This window comes from Platichthys flesus, chromosome 22, assembly GCF_949316205.1.
Source record: "Platichthys flesus chromosome 22, fPlaFle2.1, whole genome shotgun sequence".
Classification (NCBI taxonomy): Eukaryota; Metazoa; Chordata; class Actinopteri; order Pleuronectiformes; family Pleuronectidae; genus Platichthys; species Platichthys flesus.
In genome coordinates, this window is record NC_084966.1 from 2,899,833 (window position 1) to 2,925,036 (window position 25,204).

Here is a 25,204-nt window from a genome sequence, read left to right on the forward strand (position 1 = left end):
CTGAGTTACCCCTGAAACCGGTTGCATAATGTCTCCTACAGCGGTAAAGTGGATGTGGAGTATGAAGGAGAGGGGCTTTTAGGAGCCGGTGAGGGTCTAATAAAGTCAGAGCTGCTTGTACTCTTGATTACTCGACAATAAAGTCTACCTTATATTTCCCACAGTCAACGCTAGGTGACTGAGAGAGCGAATTGAAAGTCTATCAGTTCACTCTTGATTACTGTGTCACTTTTGGCTAAATTAATCAAGTATGGTGCCATGTTTGGGTAGCAATCAGATAACATTGTCTCAATGGCTGCTCTCAACTGATATATTAGAATTATCAGTATGTTGGCTTTACTTTGCAAATGTAAACATGACTGAAGTGAAGTGAAACAGGTTTACGACACAATATTGCTTGAAATTTGAGTATGTGGCAGATTAGGAGAGGTGACTTTACAAGCCGATCCTTTGAAAATCCTAATTATGAATTCAAGCAAACTGCAGAAAAAATACATGACAGAATCATTACAGCTTCACGTTTATGACTCAGGAGGCACAGACTCAAGAGCCTGGTAAATTGATGTAAACAGAAACCAGAGCTTTGGCTTTCAGCATCAGAGATACAGTGATTCCAATGTGGAATGAGGCTCAGTCCAAAACAAAAACGAAAGTAAAACTCGAGTGTAACCGTCAGATTTCTACCAGTGCATGGGAATGAAAACAAAAGGCATAATGGAAAAATAACTTCAGCAAACTCAACACCGTCAGGGTGTATGAACCGTCCAGTGATGTTATTCTTCCTGCCTAGCCTCGTATAAAACAACACAGAGGTTGTCTTCAAGTGTCAACACTGGCTTATATTCCATTTTCTTGGCCAGGATAGATCACAGGCCTATTGATTCTCCCAAGCTCCTCTCCAGGAATCTGTGTCCATCATCATATCTCGCAGTGGGAAGCAGATAGGTGACCTGGATTCTATGTTCTGCAGGGATCTCTCCTGAGGTTCTCACAACAGCAGGGATGATGGATGTTTACATCACTATGCGGTGAGATCTAGGCCAGGAGGTGTGAGCTAAAAATCATATTCGATGGGATGGTGTAAGTTACGTCCATTCTCCACATGCACGTGGCATTTCATGCTAAATCCATTAGAGTGGGTCTTAATGTAAATCTGTTTACTTTCAATCTGCTGTACTGGACTTTCCACATGAGCTCAGAGGCAGAATGGTTCTATAGCTTGCTGCCAGCTAAGAGAGAAGATGGATTATCAGCAGTTGTACAAGCATTCTGATTGGCTGTCTGCCTCTGTTGTCGTGGTTTTCATCCCTACAGATGGCCATGGTTACCGTGGCAATGGCAGCGGGATCAGCATCGGCAGCATCACAGGGAAGAATATGCAAAGTACAGTACCCTGGGATCATCTCTACATCATCGCCTCTCTATAACCTTGTCGGACAAAGGGAGATGAGAAAAAGGTAGGGAGGGTAAGATGTTTTGGGGGATTTCAAGACAGTTGGCGAACTCTCTGCATGTCCCAACAGCACAAAAATAAAAGATTCTTTACATGTGACCAATAAATCCGGTGTCCCTGGCTTTTGTTCACCCAGTTGTCCCTCAGAGATCACCGGGGTCAGTGCAGCGGGTGTAAGCTCCACTCTGACCCCAGAGTGACAGTCCCATCTGTCAGCCAACCTCCTCGGGACCTTTTGCATTGCAGCACAACTGGCGTCTCTGCAGCACAGGAGCCAACCCTCCCACAGCCTGATTTCTATACATGCATTAAAATGACAAAAACGGTCTATAAATAAAATGTAAGGGATCACATGCAAGCTTCTTTTCCAGTAAGTATTGTTTATCCCCCAGCTTATGTTCCATGTCACATTAATAGTGCATAATGATATGGTTGAAACTCAACCAGAAACAAATGCATTATGATGCTTGATAACAATATCAAGTAAAGTCTCTGGTGCTGAACTAATTACTATTTGAATTGCAAGAAAGTCGAAAAAATGCTCACCCTCCTGCAGACTGAATACGTTTGAGTGCAAAGTTAAAGTAACCTACCTGATACTTAAATCCTTTAGCATGGTCCACTGAAAGCATGATGTCTCCTAAAGGTTGGGGCAGGGTGCCCGCTAACTCCCCTTGTGTTAGCGGCAATGGTAATATGAGAGGCTAAGGCTCAGGGCCGGAGCCCCAGTCTGAGCTCAGAGAATGCGTCTGGGATTGTGTGCGAAGAGTAAGAGAGAATAGCGAAGAAAGACAGAGTCAGCTTGTCTGTGGAGCTCGCAAGTCAAATCCTATCCACTCCTCAGCCCCCTCCCCTTAGCTCTTCCATCCCCTGCTGGAGTGTGCCGGCAACCTCGCTCCGAAAGCACCACGGGCGCAGCATAAAAACCACGAGCAGGGAGCTCAGCACAGCTCCAGCTCTGCCTCAGCCTCCGTCTCTCTCCCTCTGCCTCCCACGACTCTCATCCAGGGTAGCATCAATTGTTTCTGACAAGCGTCCATCCGCCAATCCCCCCAGAGAGATTAGAGCTGTGACATCACTGATGCTGTGCCATGCACAGTTCTGCTCTGCTGAGCTCTGTGGCTCTGTTACCTAAGAGATGCCTTTGGTCGGGGCAGGGAGTCAGACCAACATCTTCTTGTATGAGGAGCTTCACAGAGCCCCTGCTAACCTTAAAGCTGACTGTGCTCACCACAAACTTCAAGTAGAAGGAGCAGGGTTAGTGTATCTTTAAGTGTGTGTGTGTCTATGTGTGTGTGAGTCTGCAGAATCTACCTGAGGAAAAGGAGCAGCTCTGGCAGTTGTGCATTGTCAGTAAAAGTGTGATGGAGACATGGTGTGCTCCAAACAGGAACAAGCAGCTACAGTATTTCTGCTGCATTGCCTGATATGACTGTTAATTACATTGAGGATGTCTTGGTGGCCTATGTGAGATATTCACACAATATTTGCATCTAATTTATCCTCTCTCTCCCACCTAGCCATCTGTGTCTCCCACTCTCCATCCAGCTCTGTTCCCCTCTCGCTCTACCTACCTCCATGTCCTCTTCAATCTCTTCCACTGACACGGCTATAATTAACCGTGGAGAGGAACACAGCCGGTCCAGGCTCCTAGCCGTGGTGGGGAGGCATCCTGCCTGCACAGTGGGATCACCGATCTCAAACAGAGATTTCAGACTGATCCAAGAACACCACGCTCAAGAGAGCAAGCAACCGGACAACTCCAGCAGACTTCCTCCGTCAATCCTCGCTGATCTTCTCTGACCCGGCCACTCAACCAGCTCTAACTGGCAGCCTGGCAGAGCGCCTGCTCTTATGTCAGGGTTGTAATTAGGACCACGGCAGTCAGGTCCGAGTCACATCCAGGACCGGGGCCACTTACGTTCTCCTTATCATGGGTTTGACAGTCGAGATCAACACAAAGACAAATATACGATAACGTATATACAGTCACCAAACACAAGTCCTGGGAGCAGTGGCAAGCTGTTCTTTAAATCTATTCAATTAAAATCCAGGCTAAAATTATATAAAATCCGTAAAAATATTACGACTTGCTACTACTACTGGTATGTAGTATTACTACTTAAATGTAGTAATCAGTAAATTAATGATTGTTTCATGACTATACACTATTGCATGAACAAACTCCTACAGGTCAGATTCATCATATTTTCAAATAAACAAAGCATTGACCCAAATAACTTTTTCTGAACAAATCCAGATCTAGTGTCAAACTCTCACCCGGAACAAGAAAAAAGTAAATCAAGTCAAAACTCCCAAAGATAAAATGAATAGATTGAAATGAGTCTATTTGAACAGTGAAATGACTGAATAATAAACACTCTCATATCTGTGGCTCCGTTGTTACCAGTACCCTGGATAGACGAGTTAGACTCCAATGAAACAACTAGCCTCGAGTTAAATGACACATTGTGGTTTTGCAGGTGGTTAAGAGCGTATTTTCTATAGCATGGGACATTAGGAAACTTAGTTACAGGGTTTAATCTACTCACAAATATATCAATAAAAAACAACCTGATATACTCACACAGCAAACTTGTAACCCATAACATTTGGAAATAGGCCCTTCTACAAATCTCTACCCTACATATTGCTTTCTCATACTCATAACTAGATACCATGCAATAAAAAGTGGGACACCTCATAAAAGTATAGTTGGTAAAAATGAAGTTTTAGTGAGTGGAGGATTCCCAGTTTGGTGAGTGGCAGACATTTGCTCGTTCTTGTCCTCAGTCTGGCTCACGGCCCACGGTTGCATAAGCAATATTTTGTCAGACGATATGCATGCATCAGAACTCCTCTCAGGCCTCTGCTTACTCTCAGACCCTGTGAGCTTTTCAAAGCCTGTACTCCACTTAATTGCCATCATCTTTTATTATTTATTCATCCTGTTCACAGCCTGCTTGATGCACAGCAACACCAGCAGCCATTGTGTTCTGAAAGCCTAACAAGCTGCTTGATTAAAGATACAAGCCAAATAGAGTTGTGCAATGCTACTGTAAATTATTGATTATAGAAGCCGAATGGAATCAGGCTTTTTCCATTGGAATCAATCAGGAAACTAGAGCAACCGGCCTGCTATCTGCCTCTGTGTCTTTCATGTTTAAGTTTAATTATTTATCGACTTATCACCAATTTCTATGGAAGCCCTTTAAACGTTAAGAGGATATTCACCATCTTGTCCTGAGCTGGAAAACTTCAGCTGGAAAAATCATTTAGATCCTTTACTTAACAAAAGGACCAAAACAAAGCTGTAAAACTACTCCTGCCTCAAACTAGAGACAGAGTATCAACGAGTTATATTAGATTAGATTAGATTAGATTAGATTTCTTTATTTATCCACACAATGGGGAAATTCACTTGTTACAGCAGTAATAGAAAAACAGAATTAAAGTAACAGTGTCGAAGCACTGTAAAAAAAAAAGTACACTTCTAAAACTACACATAATATCTATTTAAGTACTTTAGAAGACAACAAGAATCTCCATCTGCAAATTAACTATAGCTGTAAAATAAACATATACTGTGAAGTACATTTTTCCCCAGAAGGTGGTAGAAGTATGATTTTGCTAAACATATAGAAAGTATGATCACTATTTAAGTTCCACCACTACACAGTCTGTGCCTTTTTTATGACCTCCTCTACATTATTCTTTTCAGTTTTTATTACTTTAACTATTGATTTTTTTTTATGATTTTATCCTGCGTTTTAAAACCACTTTTTGAAGGAGTTCATTCAATTGAGTTATCTTTGTTATTTCCCAGCAAATCAATGTGACCTTGTTTTGCAGGCTATAGACCAAGTGAAGAAATCTACTCACCACATCTGCATTTTCTTGGGAACTTTGTTCCTGCAAGTCGAAGAACATCAAGAAATTAGTCAATGGGACAAAAGTGAGGCGTGTTGGTGTATGACTGTCATGACGGATTCTGAAGCAAAGAGGAAACAAGTGAGCTGGAACTGGAAGGAAGAACTCAGAGATACAGCAATGATGCATTCAGATACAGGCCTTCCTGCTGTAAATATAATTTACTATGATGCCTGACCTTGGGAACCTGGTAACTTGCTAGAATGGGGCACAATAGTTGTTTTATCCATGTTGTGTAGTGTGAAGACCCTGAGATTCTCACCTTACAAACACCTCACATGCCAATACATACTCTCATACACAAACCATGGCAACGCATTTGCTTGTTGCGCAGGCAGAAGGATGTTTGGGGGGGGGGGGGGGGGGGCAGGCCACACTGCATCTAGACTGCAGAGGAAACAGCACAGCCATCACATGAGCTCCTGACACCAGCTCTCACTGGCTGTTGCTGCTGCTGCTGCTGTATGGAAAATCAGTCCTCATGTGATACGTCCACAAATAGAGGCAGAGTATTGATCTGCCTCCAGAGAAATGGCTGCCTTCAAACGTGGTGAAACCATATTTCTCTTCTTCCTCCTGTGGCATCCACGGTGCATCCAAGGCACTGGATATGCTTTTCTGATTTCCTTCTCTGACAGTCACACCTGAATGCTAAAGAGGGGAAGCTGACCACAGGAGGGTCTGCCCTCAAGTGGCTAAGTGTGTGGTGCTTGAGATGTGATGCTCGTGGGCTCAGATGTTGTTTGAGCCGTGTTGTACTCTTCTTGTAGGTGATACAACCTGATGCCACACTGGAGGGACTACACTGTTTGCCTCAGTGAAATAAGTCTTTCTCTGGGATGCTTGCGTCACAGGTCTGCACTTGAGATGATGGAAATACTGGAATAAACAATAATGATAAAGATAGTGATCTCATTACATCTGATTAGACATCTTTAGTCTTGTCTCCTTGTGTTCTCATCTCAACATCTTGTACCTGCAGCACTGAATCCTCAGCAGGTTACATAAAGAAATAAAAACTGGGTCGACTGATAAACCATATGATTTGGCTGCTATAGATATTAAACTGTTCAGATAGTGCATGGACTATATTTTAGATTTTAACCAGCTCTAGTACATCACTGATGCCTCCAGTTAGAAGGCGTAGGCGTATATGAACAGTGCACTCGGTGAAAAGATCCATTTTGTCAATTTTTGGTGCGCAACATCCTTTGTGATGTCCTGGCGACACAGAAGCCGTCAGAATGAGGCACATCTTGAAATGCATGTATTGAAATGAATCCCAGCTACATTGTTGGGACCCTTCCATCCAAACTGTGTGTGCTTTATTCTAAAGAGGAATTCCATAAAGACTCAGTTTCTGAATCAACAGTAGATGAACGTGAAAGGTGTGAGTGTGTTGTCTTACCGTTGGTAAGAGCGGCTCCATTTGGGCTCCTTGGTCCGTGATGTCCATCTTTTCTTCTCCTTGGCTTCACAATAGACAGGTCGTGATGCGCCACTCCGCCTCTGTCAAAACGAAGAAGAGGAGGAAGAAGACGAAGGTGGCTTTGTCAGAATTGAATTCCCCCTTTTTTGGTTGTGCTCACATTCACCGGCCGGGGTTTTTCTCAAATGGAACGGGGGTACAATGCATTCCCGTCCTGCCCTACATAATTTACGCATGGAGGAGGGAGCTAGTGCTTCTCACTGTACACGCGTTGTGCCGTGGACGCGGTGATGAGGAGGAGGCGCTCAGGGATGCGCGCACACACTCATGCTTAAATATGTATTCGTTGAGACACACACATGCGTATGTGTGTATGTTGGTGTGAGTGAGTGTTGTGATTGTTCCGCAATCTGTTTATTCATATGGTGTTGTTATATTTATAATTTTCTGCAGAATCTCTTTGTTGCATTGCAACTTGAGTCAGATCCTTAACGCAATCCTGCAGCAGTACCTTCGCAATATCTTGTTTGAGTCATGCATGTTGATTCTCTCCACCTCTCGCCTGCACCATGCATGCACAGGTTCAGGTACTGTACTCAGGCCTCGGATATAAATGTGTATTGCATGATATTGTGGGATATTAGATGCTCCTTTAATGCTCTCATAAGCGTCCCATCATTATTCCAGCGCCGCAGCACGCGATGCCGCACCGGCATTGGCCCGGAATCAGCCTCTACGTCATACGGTGATGCTGCTGGACATCTTGGTGCTCTGGCGCCCTCTTGTGGTCACAGTGGAGAAACGTAACTCAAAAGGCCGTTTAAGTTGATACTCCCAATGTTTGTGTATTATCTTCATGCATGGACAAGAAATAGTATATTAGAGGAATGTCAGTGGCTATGAAAGAGAACATGCTGTAGTGCAGGGCTGGGAGATCTTATATTTTTGCTGATGTGAATTTTGTGATTTTTCTCAACAAATTATATTTTATTGTACCTTTTAAACTGAGCTTAACTCAATTAACACATTAAGCCTGTACTTTCTGCAGTCTATACTAGATATACATTTTTTGAGCTTGTTAAATTGCTGTGAATGACAATTATATTGTATCGAATACAATTATTGGTTTTATTGATCTGTAGTTAATTGTAATAAAGTTTCTGATAACTATTTCTTATTTTACATATACCTATTTATATTATTTTACTCCTTCAGGTTGTTTTTTTACATTGTGTACAGATTTTGTACTTTATGCAGAAGCTTGGATCTACCTTTGTGTTTGACATGTGCTTTATAAATAAAACTGCCTGGCCTAAGGTGCATCATGAGTCCAGATATTTCATGTAATGCTGCATGGGATCCAAGAGGCGTTCATGCAAAATATAACGATTTAATTTAATAGTTTTATAATAAATAGTTTTATTTATAACACTTTGTCACTGACTGGACCAAATCCCCAGCTCACATGTAGCTGTGTTGTTTAGTGTGGCTCTGCAGAAGCAGACCCTCACCTGGAGATCACTTGGCTCCACCTGACTCCAGCTCCATCACCTGGAGGAGAAGAGGGGTCGGGGTGTTGTTGTTGATCCGGATCCGGATCCGCCCAGCCTGGCGTCACGGGTACCGACAAGATGGCCGAGAGTACGGTACGAAAGTGAGAGGGGGGAAACAACAACACTGGCGGGCGATCCTCGGCGCGGATGCCGGAGCAGTAGCCGGAGACGAGTCGGTGCAAAGTGAAGAATAAACCGCGGGGGGATCGCTGCACCCAAGCCTCCGCTCCGTGGCTGACATCTGCGGCATGCAGGCGGATCCAGCTCCCAGTCCGTCCGCTGACAACGTTCGTCAGGTCGGCTAGCAAGCGAGCTAACCATGCTAGCTAGCTGACAAGCCCGTCAGCCAGAGAATCCGCGTGCAGGAAGGGACAGTTTGGCTCATTGGGATAAAACATCTGCTGTTGGCTCCTCGTTTCTGCAAAGTGGACTTTGCTGCAGCAGCATGTTTCCACTGAGTTTGGATTCAACCCGCTAGCTAAGGCATAGCATCGGTTAGCAAGCTAACATTGCGGATTTCTCCAGGGTTAGCATTAGCTAGCAGCAGCCCGTTAGCTTGCTCAGCTGTTTTTTGGGGGACGTGGGTTGTTCCGACGCAAGAGAAGGAGCTCCGGTGTGTGTGGAGGACATTTCCTTCACCTAAAAGCACCACCTCCCTACGGTTCTGAGTAAACTGGTCCTGGAGGGTTGCTGACATTCAGCGGGACTGTACACAGAGGTGAAGCCGGGGAGGAGCTCAGCGCTGCGGCTGCCGGACGAGGCGCACATCCAGGCAGCAGCGGCACCATGGCCCATTCTCCCGTCCAGGGACACCTGCCAGGGATGCAGGTAAGAAGGCTGTGTGTGGGGCTTGTAGTGGAGGTCAGTGCCGGAACAAAATGTCCCCTCCTTCACTCCTGGTTTGGGTTCGTGCACTGCGCACTTCTCCAAGCTGCAGATGCAGGACATGTTGTTTCTACTCATGGGATCACAACGACTATAATTTGCAATCTAATGCCACGTCTCGTCAAGAGAGGAAGGGAGAAGCACGGTTCAGATATTTCCTCCATCCCTTGAAGGCAGCAGAGCTCTGCGGACCCCCTGTGGAGAGAATCAACATCTTTACTTCCATGGTTCTCAGGTAGAAGGAAAGTCCAGGGTCATATATAGAAAAACATGAGAATAAGGTGGATTATAAATTGTACAAAGTGAAAGAAAGAAACTAGATTTAATTCAGGCATCCAGTATCACACAAAACACAAAGAGTGTCAAACACAAGAGCATAGGAATAAGTCAAATTATGGTACAACAGATGTGAGTGTATATTTAAAAAGAGGTAGAATCTATGGTGCACACATGAGCCTCGTTTCTCGCCTGCCATCTTTAGGATGGTGCCTATAGGGAGTAATTGTGTTGCATTGATAAGTAGAGCTGATAACTGCTCCTAATGTAAACTGCTTCAATGCATCACATTGTATTCCCTGGGCCTGCTTGTGGCAGGCTTATCTGGTCTGGAAGTGTAGATGCAGAATCTGGAGAGAACCTGGAGGAGACGAGATAAACTGCAGACACACACTGAGGGTGTCACTCCATTTAGATTACAAGGTTTTGCTGTCTCTCCACAGAGTACTGAGGTGATCCATCCTGTAGTTTTATGCGTAATCCTGCTAACGAGCAGATAAAGAGTGCAGTGGAAAACAAAACATCCTGTGCAGAGGTAACTAAAGGACACTGAGGCGAGTGGAATCAAAGTGGTTGCTTGTTAATTCAATGCAAACATTGATTTAATACAGGTCCAAACTACAAGTCAGTATTGACCAGAGGCTCTTGTTCCAGTTCCCCCCCCCGTCTCCCAACAAAGCATCTCTCTGTTTTATTGAATAACTCATCCCTTTATCACCTCTTCATCTGCTCTGCACCACACTTTCCTCACAAATCTATTTCAAGGCACTGACACAATCTCCTCTGGTGACACAAGGATCCCTTCTTTTGTAAGAAGGCTGTTTTTCTGTGATCTCCAAACAGACGTATCGACCGTCTCCCTGCTCAAAAGAGGTCATAAAAGCAAGTTGTTTTTGTCAGCGACCTCTCTTGTGTTTCCCACATAACGGCCTCTGGAGAGTTAAGTCATTTCACTTCACTTCCTGCGGCGTATGATTAGGTTTTTTCATTCCACGCTCAGATATACACACATGCACTGTGCTACCCCTGAAAAGTTGGAAATACAAATTCAGAGATCCTTTGTCAGACTGCACAGCACAGGAGAGGAGTCTGGCAATATTCCACATGTAATTTGGACAACGTTTAGGCTGTTGATAGGACAACACAAGACATGAGACATTTAATAGACTAATCAATATACTGGCATATATCTTCAATTTGAATCATGGAAGTGGGATGAATAAGGACGATAAACCCCAAAGATACAGCTGGATACTGAAGCACTACAATGTAATTCAGACACATGTTTGTGTTATTTAAATTCTTTTTTAATCCGCATTTTATTACGCTCTTTCCCTTTTATTCTCCTGTGTCGTTTTCTGTACAAAAACACAAGGTGTTGCAATGAGTGAATTAATGTATCCTGTAAGAATGGCACCCTGCTGGCGTTTCCTATTTACTCCCCGACAATTATTTCCTTTCAAACTTTCCTTTTTTATTTCTGTTTCTTTCCTCTTTTTTTAAAACCCCCTCCTTCCCTTTCCTCCCTGCTTTGTTCCCCCTCCCAATCACCGCCAGAATACCAAAGCGGACCCGGAGGAGCTGTTCACCAAGCTGGAGCGCATTGGCAAGGGTTCGTTCGGCGAGGTTTTCAAAGGCATCGACAACCGCACGCAGAAAGTGGTGGCCATCAAGGTCATAGACCTGGAGGAGGCCGAGGACGAGATCGAAGACATCCAGCAGGAGATCACAGTGCTGAGCCAGTGCGACAGCCCCTTTGTCACCAAGTACTACGGCTCCTACCTGAAGGTGATCCTTGTTATTTTATCCAGGAAACCAAACCTCCAAGTCATCAGATTTAGTGACACTTAAAAGGATTTCTCTCTTTCTACCCACGATTGTCCCTGAATAATCCTAAATGCACCAGAGCCCCTAATGACGCCTTGCGCTCATCACAGCTCATTCTCTTCTGTCTCTGTCTCCCCTGTTCCAGGACTCTAAGTTATGGATCATTATGGAGTATCTAGGAGGAGGCTCAGCATTAGACTTGGTAAGTGATTCACAGAGCTACTCTTGTTCTGAGCTCTGTACTTCTTCCTACTCATGTACACTGGTTTAATGACACATCAGAAAATGTCTAACAAGGCCCGAAATACTTCTAACTTGCATATTCCTATTTTATTTGTACATCGGTGTGCCTCCTGTTTTGAATCTGAACAAAAGTAGTATTTTTATCTTTGGCCTTAGCCAACAGCCACAGCTCACCATTTGTATTTGTCCTGAAGATGGAGCCCGGAGCCTTGGACGAGACCCAAATCGCCACCATCCTGAGGGAGATCCTGAAGGGACTGGAGTATCTGCACTCGGAGAAGAAAATCCACCGGGATATCAAAGGTAGCCGACGGACAGAGAGTGCTGCTGTTAGAGGACACAGATTTCAGCTGACTAAATGACATCACACCAATATCACATAACACGTTAATGGCATTGAAGTCCACTCAGGGTTTCATTCATTGTGTAGCTTGTGTGTCAGTGGGGAGTTGAGGCGAGCACTAAAAGGCTTTTGACAGTTGTTTCCTTGTTTATTAAATAAATTGGTGATGCAGATAATCGGCTTTGACAGAAGTGACTGAAGACGTAGGGAAGCTTCTCGCTCAGTGTCTAGTCTGAGTCGAATCACACCTTCTATCCTTCCTCCCCCCCCACAGCCGCCAATGTGCTGCTGTCCGAGCAAGGGGAGGTGAAGCTGGCAGACTTCGGCGTGGCCGGCCAGCTCACCGACACCCAGATCAAACGCAACACCTTTGTCGGCACGCCCTTCTGGATGGCACCCGAGGTCATCAAGCAGTCAGCCTACGATTTTAAGGTACGTTCAAAGCCGCTGATGTTTATTCATACCATCACCTCAATACAGATTCTCCAGAGTTCTCGAGCTCCTAGAACAGAGACGTATGGAAACGCTGCTAGACCCATGAAAGAGGATCTCTGCTGGGAGTCCAGGGAAGAAAATGAAGTAGTAAAACTGTCACAGTGTCTCCCTTTGCATTTCAGGCTGACATCTGGTCTCTGGGCATCACGGCCATCGAGCTGGCGAAAGGCGAGCCGCCGCACTCCGAGCTCCATCCCATGAAGGTTTTATTCCTCATCCCAAAGAACAACCCGCCGACACTGGAGGGAAACTACAGTAAACCGCTCAAGGAATTTATCGAGGCCTGTCTCAATAAAGAGCCCAGTTTTGTAAGCGTTTCCTTTGCAGATGTGACTATTTACTCTGCACAGGCTTTCAGAATCTTTTTCCCTGACTCAGTTTCTTCTCTTCCACAGAGACCAACTGCCAAAGAGCTGTTGAAGCATAAGCTGATAGTTCGCCATGCGAAGAAGACCTCGTACCTGACTGAGCTGGTGGACAAGTACAAGAGGTGGAAGGCTGAGCAGTCTCGAACCGCAGAGTCCAGTTCTGATGAGTCGGACTCGTAAGTTGCTGTTTTCAGAATCCTAATCGATTCCTCATCGTTCTTACGGGTCGTGTCTGCATTTTATTGCACTCCACTTAGTGCTTTCCTGTTTGGTATCTGTCCAATCAGAGAGCAGGATGGCCAGGCGTCAGGAGGGAACGACTTTGGCAGTGATGACTGGATCTTCACCATCCGAGAGAAGAACCCCAAGAAGCTGCAGAATGGAGAGGGCCAGTCGGGGGCCGCAGATCAGGTGAAACCAATGCTTGTCTCCTAGAAAGCGACAAACCTGTGTCTTGTTGTTTGTGTCAAACATTTCAGAAACGCAAAAGCCGTCCCCATCCCACATTTAGAACTAACCCATGATAAGCTGGTGTGATGTATTTGGGGAAAGCTGCCTGCTGTGCTCTTAAAAGAACCCCCCCCAAGTTGAAGCTGTGTTACTCCCACTCCCTCTCTCCTGATCTCACATCTCTCTGTTTGGTCCGCAGACGAAAGACATTCCAAAGAGGCCTTATTCACAGAGCCTGGCCACAGTCATCTCTCCTGCATTAGCTGAGGTAAGGAGCTATATGTGGATAACAAACAACAGGGCTTTCCACAGATTAGTCTTGTTTACACTCATGACTTCTCTACGTTGGAAAGACTCAGAGTGGAGTTTTCCGAGGGTGTAGTCGGTGCCTGAACTGACCTGAGGCTGCTTTCACTGCTTATATTTTTGGGTTAGTTTGAGTAGTTAAAACTGGGTCGATGGACCACAGGGGGTCCTTGAAAGTCCACAGGCTCAGAACAATATGTAAATGGTTTCATTCCCCAACACTGAACTAATCTATGGGTGACTGGTCTGATTAGAGGCTGTATTTCCTGTTCTCTCTTGCATTGGTGACTGAACATTTTCCATGAAATACATGATCCAATCTACCTTCTCCCCGCTCTCAGCTGAAGGCGAGACAGGAGCAGGTGAACGGGAACCCCATGGTCCTGGACGAACTGAGGGAGGCCATCCTGCTGGCTGAGGAGTCCTACCCCAGCATCTCCGACTCCCTGGTGGCCCACATGGTCCACAGGCTGCAGAGGTAACAGTCCCACTCTGACCCAGTTCAGACCTGGTATATTAACATCTGTTTGAGAGCTAAAGTAATGCCTGACTTGTCCAATAACAATATCGCCAGGTCGGCATCTGTCTTGCATCCTTTGGCTTCTTTTAGCTCTCGATTGAAATATACTCTGATATTCACCTGATTTCCTACAACAGATCTAGCATTTGTTTAGTTTGAGTTGCAGACAGAATTTCCTGATCTCTGCCATTCCTGTCTCGTCTTCCTGCAGTTTCTCTACAAGCAGAACGTCCTCCTCCCCATAGTGATTTGCTCTCTGCTACCCGCCCTGCTCTCCCAGGCCCACCCACCCCAACACCACAGCCACTTCAGAGGGTTTAAAGTCAGGGGGTCAACGCATTCAAAACCAGTTGACCATGTTTCAGCTCCTGAGTGTGGGGAGGGGGCCACCAACCCCAGCCTGTAAAAAAAAAAAAAAAAAATGACTGAACTCTGAAGCGGAAGATACTTTGGAGAGCTTCTTTTTGCCTCTTAAGAGAAGGGGGGCAGCAGAACCCCCCCCCCCCCCCCCTCGTGGATTTGGCTGTGACTCTAAGGTCTGCTCAACCCGCGGGGAAAAATGACAACAGCCAAGTCGGACTCTGGGCTCTGGACTCAGAGTTTGCTCAGCAAGGAGCCGAAGATCCCCCCCCAAACCCCAGACGAGACTGGAGTCCCCTTCTGAATGCAGGCGTCATATCCCCAGAACCTCTGAAAGCATGCTTGATGAACCTGCAGGGATATCAGTGTGCAAGCTGCGTGTGTGCGTCTGCGAGTGTGCGTGCGTGCATGTGTGCTCTTGCGTATGTAAGACTCCCTGTTTAGGCAAATTGCAGCATTCTTAATGAAACCTCAGGTAAAGTGCTTTAAGTGGACTTTGTCCTCCGAGGCAATGCGAGGAGGCGGATGGGGGAGGGAGGGTGTCGCCATGCTGTACATGATTACAAGTTGTCATTGCGGGAAATGAATCACTGTGTACAAAATGGTCATGCACATTTTGTTGATATTGATAATGTTTAAAAGTAGATATTTAAAGATTTCAAGAGTTACTCCGACGGAACAGAAAATGCCTTGCCTTTATAAAATACACACACACACACATACACACATCTATGTTCTGGCATTTCATCAAACACTTTTTATTTACTCGTCGTTGAGTGAGACTCTGTTCAGTATTCATCAGTGTTTTCTCTCGGGTGTGACCGAGCTACGATCTCTCATTTCAATCACCTGCTGAATCATTGAACTAACTCTGATACTAAGCTGATTTTGTTTAGAGGCAGAAACTTTTCCTTAGTCCTTGTAGTCAGGGAAGGGAGCTCCTTCCTGTGCTGATGTTTAGACGATTTAAGTCCGTTTTTAAATTGTTTAGGACAAAGATGAAGGTTGACGAGTCAGCAGCGGCTCTTAATAACACAGGAACCACTATGGTTCAAATGGTGATATCATGTGAAGTATTATTTTTCCATTAAATTACTTGCAAAGCTAAAGTGAGGGATGAGGACCGCCGCAGGCAAACACATCATGACACTTGCTCATGGCCAAACTAAACCGTAGATCAGGACACGCCAAGCTGCAGAAACCAACGCCATCCAGATCCCCTCGCTCCAGACGTGCGTGCTCTGATTCCACGCCATGCTAGAGAAGTGCCATGTCCTCTTTTACGCTTTCACCGGATGTTTGTAGTATGATTTGCACCTTTTTTTTTCTCCTAAGTTTCAGATCAGTTTTTTTTGCACTTTGAAAGTGTGTCGAGTATTTAAAGAAAAACTGAAAGAGGAGGAAAAAAGAACCACAAAACGAAAAAAGTTGCTAATAGCCATGTTTTACTATACATGTTTACTTAAGAGTTCCAGAATTTTACTACTGTGCTAACGCAGCAATAATGTTGAGGAGTTGCATCAAGACGCACTTGTCAACACAGGGATTGAAAGAAATTAAGAAATATCTGATATTTTTATAACTGCAAAGAGTTAAGTATGGAAATATGGAATGCTTTATGGATATGGGCAAAAAATATCTATACCTTACAGAAAAACATATGCTACGGAAATAACTACAAAAATGTGTACATTTGGTCTCCTTTATCATAGCTGACAGTTTATAGTACTGTATATAATCTTTGCTTGTGTCATTTGAGAATTCCCAAGTTAAATGTAAGCTCCTTGTAAGCTTTCAAAGTGACATGAGAAATAAAGATCTAATGGTAACAGAACTTGCACGTTTTTGTTTTTCTTCTAACTCCATGAGGACCTTTTTATTTTTTTATAGATTTCAGGTACTTGCTGGATTGGCAGAGTCATTCATTATTGTTATGGCGGATTATTGCGGATTATTACGCCAACCCTCGGAGCGTGATATGTTAATAACTCACATTCCCATGAGCCTTGGCTGCACTTTTACTGCCAGTCATCAAATGTTATCATTAAACACAAACAATACATGTGTGATATTGTTCACATAATTACAAAAGGGTTTCTACAAGCCAAGGAAAAGGAAATGTATTTGAAATCAAGCCATTACATAGTTTTTACAAAACTACTGCTGATATAAATATTTACCAACAACACGTGTACAGGTGTTTTTCTCCTTATGGGAACGACAGACATTTCAGATTTAGATCTTAACCCGAAGCATGTGATAAGGTCATGCATACAAAATAGTGACAGTATATTACAATACATACAACACACTGTGCTTGGAAATAAATAAAAATGTTGGAATGGTTTCACATTAAGATGCAAAACAAAAAGAAATAATCATAAAAAGTAATTTACAACTGCATGATGGAAAAGTAATAATCAGTAGTGAGCCAGGGATTTTAAATGTTTGAGTAACGTCTTTAAACGATTGGGAGATAATAGTGTTTGCCGTGATCCTTCACTAATAGTGTCCAGCAAGAGCTTCCCCATCGAAGCCCTGTTTGTGTGCTCTTCACGTTTTCTGCACCATTTCCCTCAGGTCATCCAGTCATTCTAACTGCATGTACAACACTGCATTGCCAAAATGGCCAAAGAGGTGCTGGCACTCACAGGCACGAAAGGGAGGAGGCTTTACATCTTGGACTGTCGGCTTTCATCCTCGTCCGAGCTGGAGTCAGAGGAGCTGTCGCGGGGGGGGACCTTGTTCTTACTGGCCATTTCCACCGAGTTCTTCCGCTTCTTCTCATCGGGATCGAGCTCGGCAAACTGGGCCTCGATCACGGTCGGGTCGGTGTAGGTGTAGAAGTAGGCCATGATGGCGAAGATAACACACACGACGATCAGCAGAGAGGCGAAGAGGACGTACTCAGCCCACTAGAGACCACAAACACACACACACAGCGTCAAAGTTGATCTTAGCTCAGGACATTTTTAGAGAGCTGCACTTGAGGAGAGATATTTGAGAAGATTCTAATATTTGTCCATCAAATATGAAGCCAGGAGAGGATTAATATAAAGACAAAACATTTGAATTCCTATGTTCCTGAGTGCTCCACATTACATAATGAGAACCTGAGAAAGATGCATCTGTTTAATATGAAGTGGAACTTGTGTTTTCTGCTCCCCAGCACTGGTGCATGGATTTCTACATGACTAAAGGGACCTCAGCATATTAGAGTTAGAGTGTAAAGCTACATAATTAATGGGGTTAAGCATTAAAGCCCTACAACGAAGTGAAATTAGCACTTTTTTTTATTGTTGTTGCATTAATATAATATGAGTTATTTATCAGACTCAAGTTATATGGTCGTGAGAATAGGGTCTGAACTGCTTTTTGGACACATGAGGGCAGCAGAGAGTTTGGACAATAGTGTTAATTACATTAATTATATGAAGGAAAACCTTGAGATGAATGTTTTGATTGTGTCACAGCAGGTTTACAATGAACCTTTAAGACATGTTGTCATTCCACCGAAACTTTTAGGGGAAATTCTTGAGTCACAACCGGAACTGTATCTTCTTCTTCAATCAAACGCATTTACATCCAGTTTCATGCACAAATTATAGGCATGAACTTGTCCAGGGTCAGTGAGGAGAATACACGTCTACTGTTAGAAAGACAATCTGCCCACCTGGTCTGGGAGTGATATAGCCTCTGCGATGACGAGCACAATGATGTTCCCGACAGCCACAGTCAGCAGCCATCCAGCCTGGAGCACAGACTTCATGTTGCTCGGGGCCTGCAGAGCAAAACCACATTAGGACCGAATGTTACAGAAAACAAAAGTGACGCGCCTCTTTAAAATAAACTTTAATATCCGACATACGACGGAGTGTTAGAGTCATAGAAAGAGAATCCGTGTCAGATGCATGATGAAAGCAGCCTCTACCTGTGAGTAGGAGAACTCCAAGCCAGTGACAGAGAACACCACCTCTCCCACAGTGATGAGGAAATACTGAGGAATCTGCCAGGCCATGTGGATGGTGTTGGGCCTGATGTCCATCACTGATCGGATGCTATCTGCACACTTCGGGACAAAGACAGAAATCCAGATGAGCCCCATCAATGAAAAAGTGTCATATACTGTGACTCAAGGTGTTTTCACCACCTACGTTTGGCCCGAATGTGAACGTGGGCAGGATCATCAGAGTGAACGAGCTGCCGAAGCCCAGCTCTTGATTGTAGATGCACTCATCTCCAGCCTCATTCTTGATCTTGAACTCAGCACTGACACCAGAAGAAAAACACCGTTCAGGGCAAACATCCTCTAAAGTACAACTGCATGTGACGTGTGTGTATATAATGAAACATCAGTCTTACTTTCCCTGTGGCACGTTGACGTATATTGACATGTTCCTAGTGGGGATCTCCTTGAAGTCCAGGTCACCCACTGTGGCATTCAGAGCAGAGCTAAAGCCGTTCAGGAATCTGAGGGAAGGAGAATGACAGGTGAGAAAACCACACTTTAGAAACAATATAACAAATCAAAATGTAATAGAACAAAAAAGTACTTGTGTCCTCTCAGGCCTTCTACACAAATGCTTACAGGCTTCGTAATAATGTGAAACTTGCCTGATGGCGTTAGCTCCTTGTTCCGGCTTTTTTGTGAGGTCGGTGAACTGCAAATACAAAAAGATACTTTAGATACTGTCCACATCTGTTCATATAATCAGTGGAGAAAGGAATCAAACAGGATCAACACAATTTCAAGTCCAACTGAAATCATATTTAGTCAAGTACTCTGATCAAGTTTCAACCCTGTACATTGGCCAGGTATACTCACAGGTACAACTGTCTGTAGAAATCCATCCTGGAAGATGACGAAAGTATTCCGAGAGCCATCCTTCATATTGCCCACGTAGGTGATGTTGGGCAGGACCACAAGGAACGGTTCATTGAAGGTCAGGAAATCCTCATTCGCCTGTGGGAAGAAAAACGTTATTCAAGGTCCATACGTCTCAGAGCAGAGCCACTAAGTCTCAATGAGGCTGAATTGTTGGTGTACCGTGTACGCCTCCAGGGTAAAGTCATGGGTTCCTGCTTTGATGGGCAGCGGCATGTTCACCATGTTGATGAACTTGGCTTGGCTCGCAGTGCCTGATGGGAACTTGGGCAGGGTTTGCTGTAGGAGAGGAGCAGGAGGGTTGTTTGTGTGAGTTGTGTTTCACGAGGTGCAGGTTGTTAAAAGCTGTTTCTCATGTGTGTGTTGTGCTCACGTCGATCTGTATCTGGACCAGAGCAGCGGCCACGAACGCCAGAGCGGCGAAGACCATCCCGACAGTCATCCTCTTTAACGGACTGCACACACACACACACATACACATTTTATTTCATGTCCGCATATTCAAACACATCAGGACACAAATGTTGTGTGTTGGATAAATATAAGATTTCATCGTCAACTGTTAAAATCTAACTCACGTGAAGTTTAAATTGCACTTGGCAATCAGTGGGTAGAGCAAACTGTCCACGACTGGCACCAGAATCAGGATCAAGATGGGGTTGACAGTCTGGTGAGAAGAAAGTGAGTTGCACCTTTAAAGCTCACGCCAACAGCGTGTAGACACCAGGAAAAGTCAAATAGGACAAACGCTTGGTCTTACCTGCATCTGATCGGGCTGGATGATGAGGACTCCCTGTTGAAGAGGAGAAGAAGAACTTTAAATGAGGCTTTATTGTGGTTTGAGCAAATAAAGTGTGATTTTGTAAAGAAATGCTGGAAACCTACAAAGTCCCCGTCCATGTTGGTCGCCTGGAGCGTCCATCTCGAGCCCTGAGGAGGAGACACAGCTCTTATCTTAACCGTTTTCAGACATGAACCCAAGAGCATGCAAGAGGTGTTTCTGTGTATCGCACAAGATGGGAATCACACACACAAGCACATACTACAGTGTGTGAGGGAGCCAATCAGTAGATACCTGCTGGTCAAATAGAGCCCAGAACATGGGCAGTGGGATGTAGAGGAACAGAACCTTCAGCACCATCTTCACCTGAGCGATCAGGAGTTTCTAGACAGAAGAGAGAAAATATCTGTTAAAAATATGTGTGTGAGTGTGTGTGTGTGTGTGTGTGTGTGTGTGTGTGCTGCACTTACTGTGTATTTCTCGTCTGCCCAGTCCATCCAGTGTTCTCTCTTGGGGTACTGAGAGGAGCGATGCCTGTAGCGGTTCTTGATGGCAAACTACAGGAAGCAGAAAGGACATTTGAAGCCTCTGACTGAAATGAAGACTGCAGCTGAGACTGTGAACAGATGTGACGTCCGAAGGTTTGATTTAAAAACCTTGTAAAATGAATTCTCATGCTGTGAATACATCACTTACCCCGATGCATTTGCAGACTTTCACCATGATGTTGCCTTGAGGGGCCGTCTTATTGTACATGCCACTTCCAACAATGAACACAACTGCAGACACACACACATGTTACACATATGTAAACATTAAGGTCTTTGTCAAAGGCAAATATCGATTGTTAATTGATTGTCAATTGATTGCTGTTTAAAATACAGGCTTGGTTAATGAAGGTGAAGGGGAAGCTTTCATTTGAAGAATTGTGAAAAAAGTCTTTTACTTTTTAGTGGAAAAACAACACAAGACAATTCATTGTGATGATAAACTTTTAGTGTTGTTTTCATTTGTCTTCTATGTCTGCAGGGGATGTTTAATGAATCCTTCCTCATTACAAATAGCACTGATCTGCAGGTAAGAACCAACAGCTCAAAAAGAAATGGACAGTTCTTACTGAGAGCGACGACCATGAGAGCGGCGGGGACACCGAAGGCCAGCGGGTAACACTTCTGGGGAATGCTCCCACATTCCTGAGCTGGAAACCACACAGAGACATTAACACATGTTTGCTTCAAAGTCCACATTTGTGTCAATCCCATGTTTCATGGTCCGCCGCCCTCTCACCTCTGAGGATGGGGGTGATGACGGTGGACAGCAGACTGCCAGCGTTGATGGACAGGTAGAAGATGGAGAAGAAGGTGCCTCTCTGCTTCTCCTGTTGGACACAGCAAGTCAGACGATTCTTGGATGCACTTTTCTTACCTGATAAAACCTTTAACCAACCTTTCAGCATTATCTTTAATATTAACAGATAATCTCTGTCCCCGGCCTTGAACAGTGTAATAAAGACTGATGGGACATGTACCTGCACGTCGGTTAATAAACAACCAGCTGGAACAAAACAGATACAAGAAGTGCTGACGAGAGGACCGGAGATAGCTGAGAGACGTGTCTGTTTAATTACACACTCAGAGAGAGAGAGATAATGCTTGTGTGCAGCCTTGGGTGTGTGCACGTGTGCATGTGCATGAGGGACAGGGTGGGGTCTATGTGTATGAGGGATAAATTAGATTTTCCAGGAAGGATTTTAAAGAAAAGATTCTGGATTTCATATTCACATCTCGTCATTAATATTATATTGATGTATTCATGGAGATACATGGTGATCCTGTGACTTGTTCCCTTTACTCTCTGTGTACCTGATGGTCTTCAAACTGGTCTCCACCGAACGCAGCGACGCAGGGTTTAATTCCTCCTGTTCCCAGTGCGATGAGGATCAAACCCACCATGGACAGAGCTCTGAGGGGGACAACAGCACAGACACACTGTCAGTACGTGTCTGTTAGTGTTGATACACTGTCCTGCTGCTCTGAGCGGGCTCAACTCACACGTGGAGGGGCAAGTTGTCGGGGGTTCCGTCCTTGTTGGCATCTGTGAGGTCGTTGATGGCACTTATAGCCATGATGATTTGTCCCAAGGTGTAAACAATGGACAGGTAGATGATCGTCCTGTGCAGAGGGGGGAAGAGGAGGAGGGAGGAGGGAGGAGGAAAGAGCGAGTGGAACATCAGATTCAGAAAGATAAGATACACAAAGATCAAAAATCCAAGGATCAAACTTAACAGCTGAGCCACAGGTTTGCATGTATTTAACATGTGATCATGTGTTCTGCACGGTTTAACAAGCACAATGCAATCCTGCCTGCAGCCTTTGGAACTCACTTGAACTTGCCGAGCCATGAGTCGGCCACGATGGCCCCCAGGATGGGCGTCAGGTAGCACAGGGCCACAAAGGTGTGGTAGATGGTGGTGGCGAAGTCATCGTCCCACTGCAGGAAGTACTTAAAGTACAACACGAGCACGGCTGCACGCCAGCGAGGGAGCAGGAGGAGGGATGGAGGGAAGTTAGCAGTTCGATTTGTTGTAATATTGCTGCCATTTGGCACAATGACGAAGGACAGATGCCTCCAATGTCTGTTCAGTGCATGAATGAAAATATTATATCATATAAAGTAGTTAATAGACTCAAAGTAAAAGTTAAAGCACATCTTTTGAGTTTAGCAAAGTAAAAATACCTGTAGGATTAGACGTTATTACAATACTTGATTAAATCTACTTTCCACCAATAGGTGCTGGTGAGGCAAAGGAAAATAAAAACCCCTTTAGAAATATGAATAAAGTCAAAAGGAAACGATCCAAAACAGCCGACTCACCTCGCATGCCATAGTAGGAGAAGCGTTCGCAAAACTCATTGACCACGATGAAGAAGATGCTTATTGGGTAGCCACAGACGGTGGCCTGTAAAGACAGGAAACAAATTATTATCAATGAGAAGCTTCTTATACTTTAACCATCCACTTGGGGGTGGAATTTCCATCCTTCCAGTTTTGTTTGATATCAAACAGTAAAGAATACATGTTACAAACAGTATGGTAAAGGTTGGACTTACAGTTTTGGGCCGGGTCTTCTTCTTCTCCTCACCACTTTCTGCAGAAATGTGAAATCATAAAAGTACAGATTGTCTTGGATGATATATTCAATGTTATTATAACTATAATTGCCAAATACACTGGTTGGGTATATATGTTTTCCATGTTTTGCTGAAATATAAGCACAGACACTGTGAAAAAGGAAAAAGAAATATAAAGTGGGATATGAATGAAGAATGTTCCTCAAGAACTCCAGTGTGAAAAGTGTCCCAGTCACAAGGTCCCTCTCCAGACTCACCTGCCATGGCTGCACTGTGTCCCTACTGGTTCCTTCTCCAACAGTATCCTTCAACAAAGAGGCAGTGAGACCAGTGATCCCAGTCCAGACCAGCGACACTAAGACGGAGCTGAGCGGCTTCTTATGTGACCTCTCATCAAACTCCTGCAACGCCCACTGATGCTGGACTCCACGCAGTAAAGTCACCTGCACCTCCCAACATGCATGTGTGTGTGTGTGTGTGTGTGTGTGAGAATGTGTGTGTGTGTGGGTGTGTGTGTGTGTGTGTGTGGGTGAAATTACTTTATGGCAGTGGGACCTCAGTCACAGGATCTTGCCTCACAGATAAAGAAGATTCGTCAGGTAAACTGCTAAAGCTGCAGTCGTCATAGTTTTGCTATTAACTGGAAGGAAACTTCTTTAATACACATTAAGTGTATGATTGCAATATAATTGTATTTGAATAGTCTCAATTATGGCCTCCATCGAAACTTTCTAAAATCTTTTACTGCTTTTACTCTTATTAGCTTTTTGCAACTCTTCTTTTTATTGATCCTCATCAATCGCATTGTTGCGCTTGTTTCTGTATCCGCTTTGTCATTTACCACACCCAGTTTTTAAAGGTGCTTTATAAATAGTTATTATCATGTACAGACTACTTCATTGTACACCTACACTGACATACTATCAGATAATAAGCACTCACAAGTTAAGTGTCACTTGTGTAGATATAATGAACTGATGTCTATTTGTACATGCCCTTGTTTTCATATTACATTCTTACTAACTTCTTACTTCTTACTTTTATTGATGTGCATATTTCCCTGAAGTGTAAGTAATAAAGGATTATCTAATCTCACTATCATTGCACTGTTGTAGTCATAGAGCATCTGATCTGTCATAATAAGTCAATAAACACTGGCATGTTGTTTCAACCAACTAATAAGATCACATTTAAAAGTTCACATACCTAGTATGATCGTGCTGTTGAACCCTTTTCTTGTGCAGATAAACATATCTATGAGGTTAAATGTGTGCACACTCATATTAACTTTATTTGTTTTCAGACTAGTTTCTGTGGTTATACTGATTAAAAGATGGAAGGCGTGTCCCCAGTCCCTCCCACTATCTAGAAATGAAGCTTACATTTCCAGATCTTTTATGTCAAACTGTCACCGTCTGAGCAAAATTAATATTCAGTATTTTGCCCAATTAAGAAGACATTTAAAATGTTCTGGAAGCTACTGGTTTACTTAATCACAACTAGAAATTACACATTTTAAAAACATGTTACGTTATCTCCATGTTCCCCGAACTGGCTTTGTATCTATATGACAGTAAGACAGTAGGAACTTTTAGATAAATAACATGTCAACAGGTCAAGCTTGTATAAATCTTCCCTAAAATATTGTGTATTTCACTCAATAAAAACACACACAATGAAAAACTTGCACTCACACCGGACATATGATGTGAAGCAGCTGGAACCTCTGAAAAACAGTGACACAGTGTTTGTCCAGTGAGCCAACAGGACACATTGGTATTAGTGTGTTTGTGTGTGTGTGTGTTTGTGTGTGTGTGTGTGTGTGTGTGTGTGTGTGTGGGATAAGCTGGTCTTTTACATGACAGTGGCGATTTCACAGGAGTCAGCAGCCTCCTGATTTCTCTCTTCGGTGAAGCTCTGCAGGTTCACTGGCATTCTGAGTCAATTCAATTCAAGGCAAAGACAAAGG

At 44.0% G+C, this 25,204-nt stretch overlaps 3 protein-coding genes across 8 annotated transcripts in view; 1 reads left to right on the forward strand and 2 right to left on the reverse strand.

Annotated features, from left to right (window-relative positions):
- Positions 1 to 7,062, reverse strand: part of LOC133933696 (sodium-driven chloride bicarbonate exchanger-like) — a 28,822-nt gene extending 21,760 nt beyond the window's left edge. For 2 of the 4 annotated variants that reach the window (XM_062380876.1, XM_062380874.1), the window contains exons 1-2: positions 6,792 to 7,062; positions 5,336 to 5,365 (exon numbers count right to left, since the gene is read on the reverse strand). In XM_062380876.1, coding sequence (XP_062236860.1) covers positions 5,336 to 5,365; positions 6,792 to 6,839 — 78 coding nt within the window. In that variant the 5' untranslated portion in view covers positions 6,840 to 7,062. Of the gene's footprint in view, positions 1 to 2,046; positions 2,346 to 5,335; positions 5,366 to 6,791 lie in introns of those variants that run through there. The other 2 variants (XM_062380878.1, XM_062380877.1) reach the window with 2 other exon arrangements.
- A 1,346-nt stretch (positions 7,063 to 8,408) lies between these two features.
- On the forward strand, positions 8,409 to 16,272 carry stk24b (serine/threonine kinase 24b (STE20 homolog, yeast)). 3 transcript variants are annotated; one of them, XM_062380764.1, is made up of 12 exons: positions 8,410 to 9,193; positions 9,970 to 10,061; positions 11,084 to 11,314; positions 11,499 to 11,555; positions 11,791 to 11,899; positions 12,214 to 12,371; positions 12,557 to 12,742; positions 12,830 to 12,978; positions 13,090 to 13,213; positions 13,452 to 13,520; positions 13,900 to 14,036; positions 14,290 to 16,272. In XM_062380764.1, the coding sequence occupies exons 2-12, from the start codon at positions 9,999 to 10,001 to the stop codon at positions 14,321 to 14,323; spliced, it is 1,317 nt and encodes a 438-aa protein (XP_062236748.1). In that variant the 5' UTR covers positions 8,410 to 9,193; positions 9,970 to 9,998; the 3' UTR covers positions 14,324 to 16,272. The 3 variants fall into 3 exon arrangements, with proteins under 3 accessions (XP_062236749.1, XP_062236748.1, XP_062236750.1); XM_062380765.1 differs by lacking the exon at positions 9,970 to 10,061 and having other exon boundaries at positions 8,409 to 9,193; XM_062380766.1 differs by lacking the exon at positions 14,290 to 16,272 and having other exon boundaries at positions 13,900 to 14,040.
- A 171-nt stretch (positions 16,273 to 16,443) lies between these two features.
- slc15a1b (solute carrier family 15 member 1b) lies at positions 16,444 to 23,603 on the reverse strand. The gene is made up of 23 exons (XM_062380763.1): positions 23,493 to 23,603; positions 23,215 to 23,252; positions 22,979 to 23,063; positions 22,488 to 22,629; positions 22,156 to 22,275; positions 21,967 to 22,066; positions 21,392 to 21,482; positions 21,222 to 21,302; positions 20,801 to 20,883; positions 20,575 to 20,661; positions 20,399 to 20,488; positions 20,209 to 20,253; positions 20,084 to 20,116; positions 19,902 to 19,990; positions 19,697 to 19,778; positions 19,486 to 19,602; positions 19,264 to 19,401; positions 19,053 to 19,099; positions 18,801 to 18,908; positions 18,593 to 18,707; positions 18,370 to 18,507; positions 18,112 to 18,219; positions 16,444 to 17,353 (listed from the first exon to the last, which is right to left on the reverse strand). Exons 1-23 carry the CDS (start codon positions 23,497 to 23,499, stop codon positions 17,111 to 17,113), a joined length of 2,187 nt encoding a protein of 728 aa, XP_062236747.1. The 5' UTR covers positions 23,500 to 23,603; the 3' UTR covers positions 16,444 to 17,110.
- Positions 23,604 to 25,204: the final 1,601 nt, after the last annotated feature.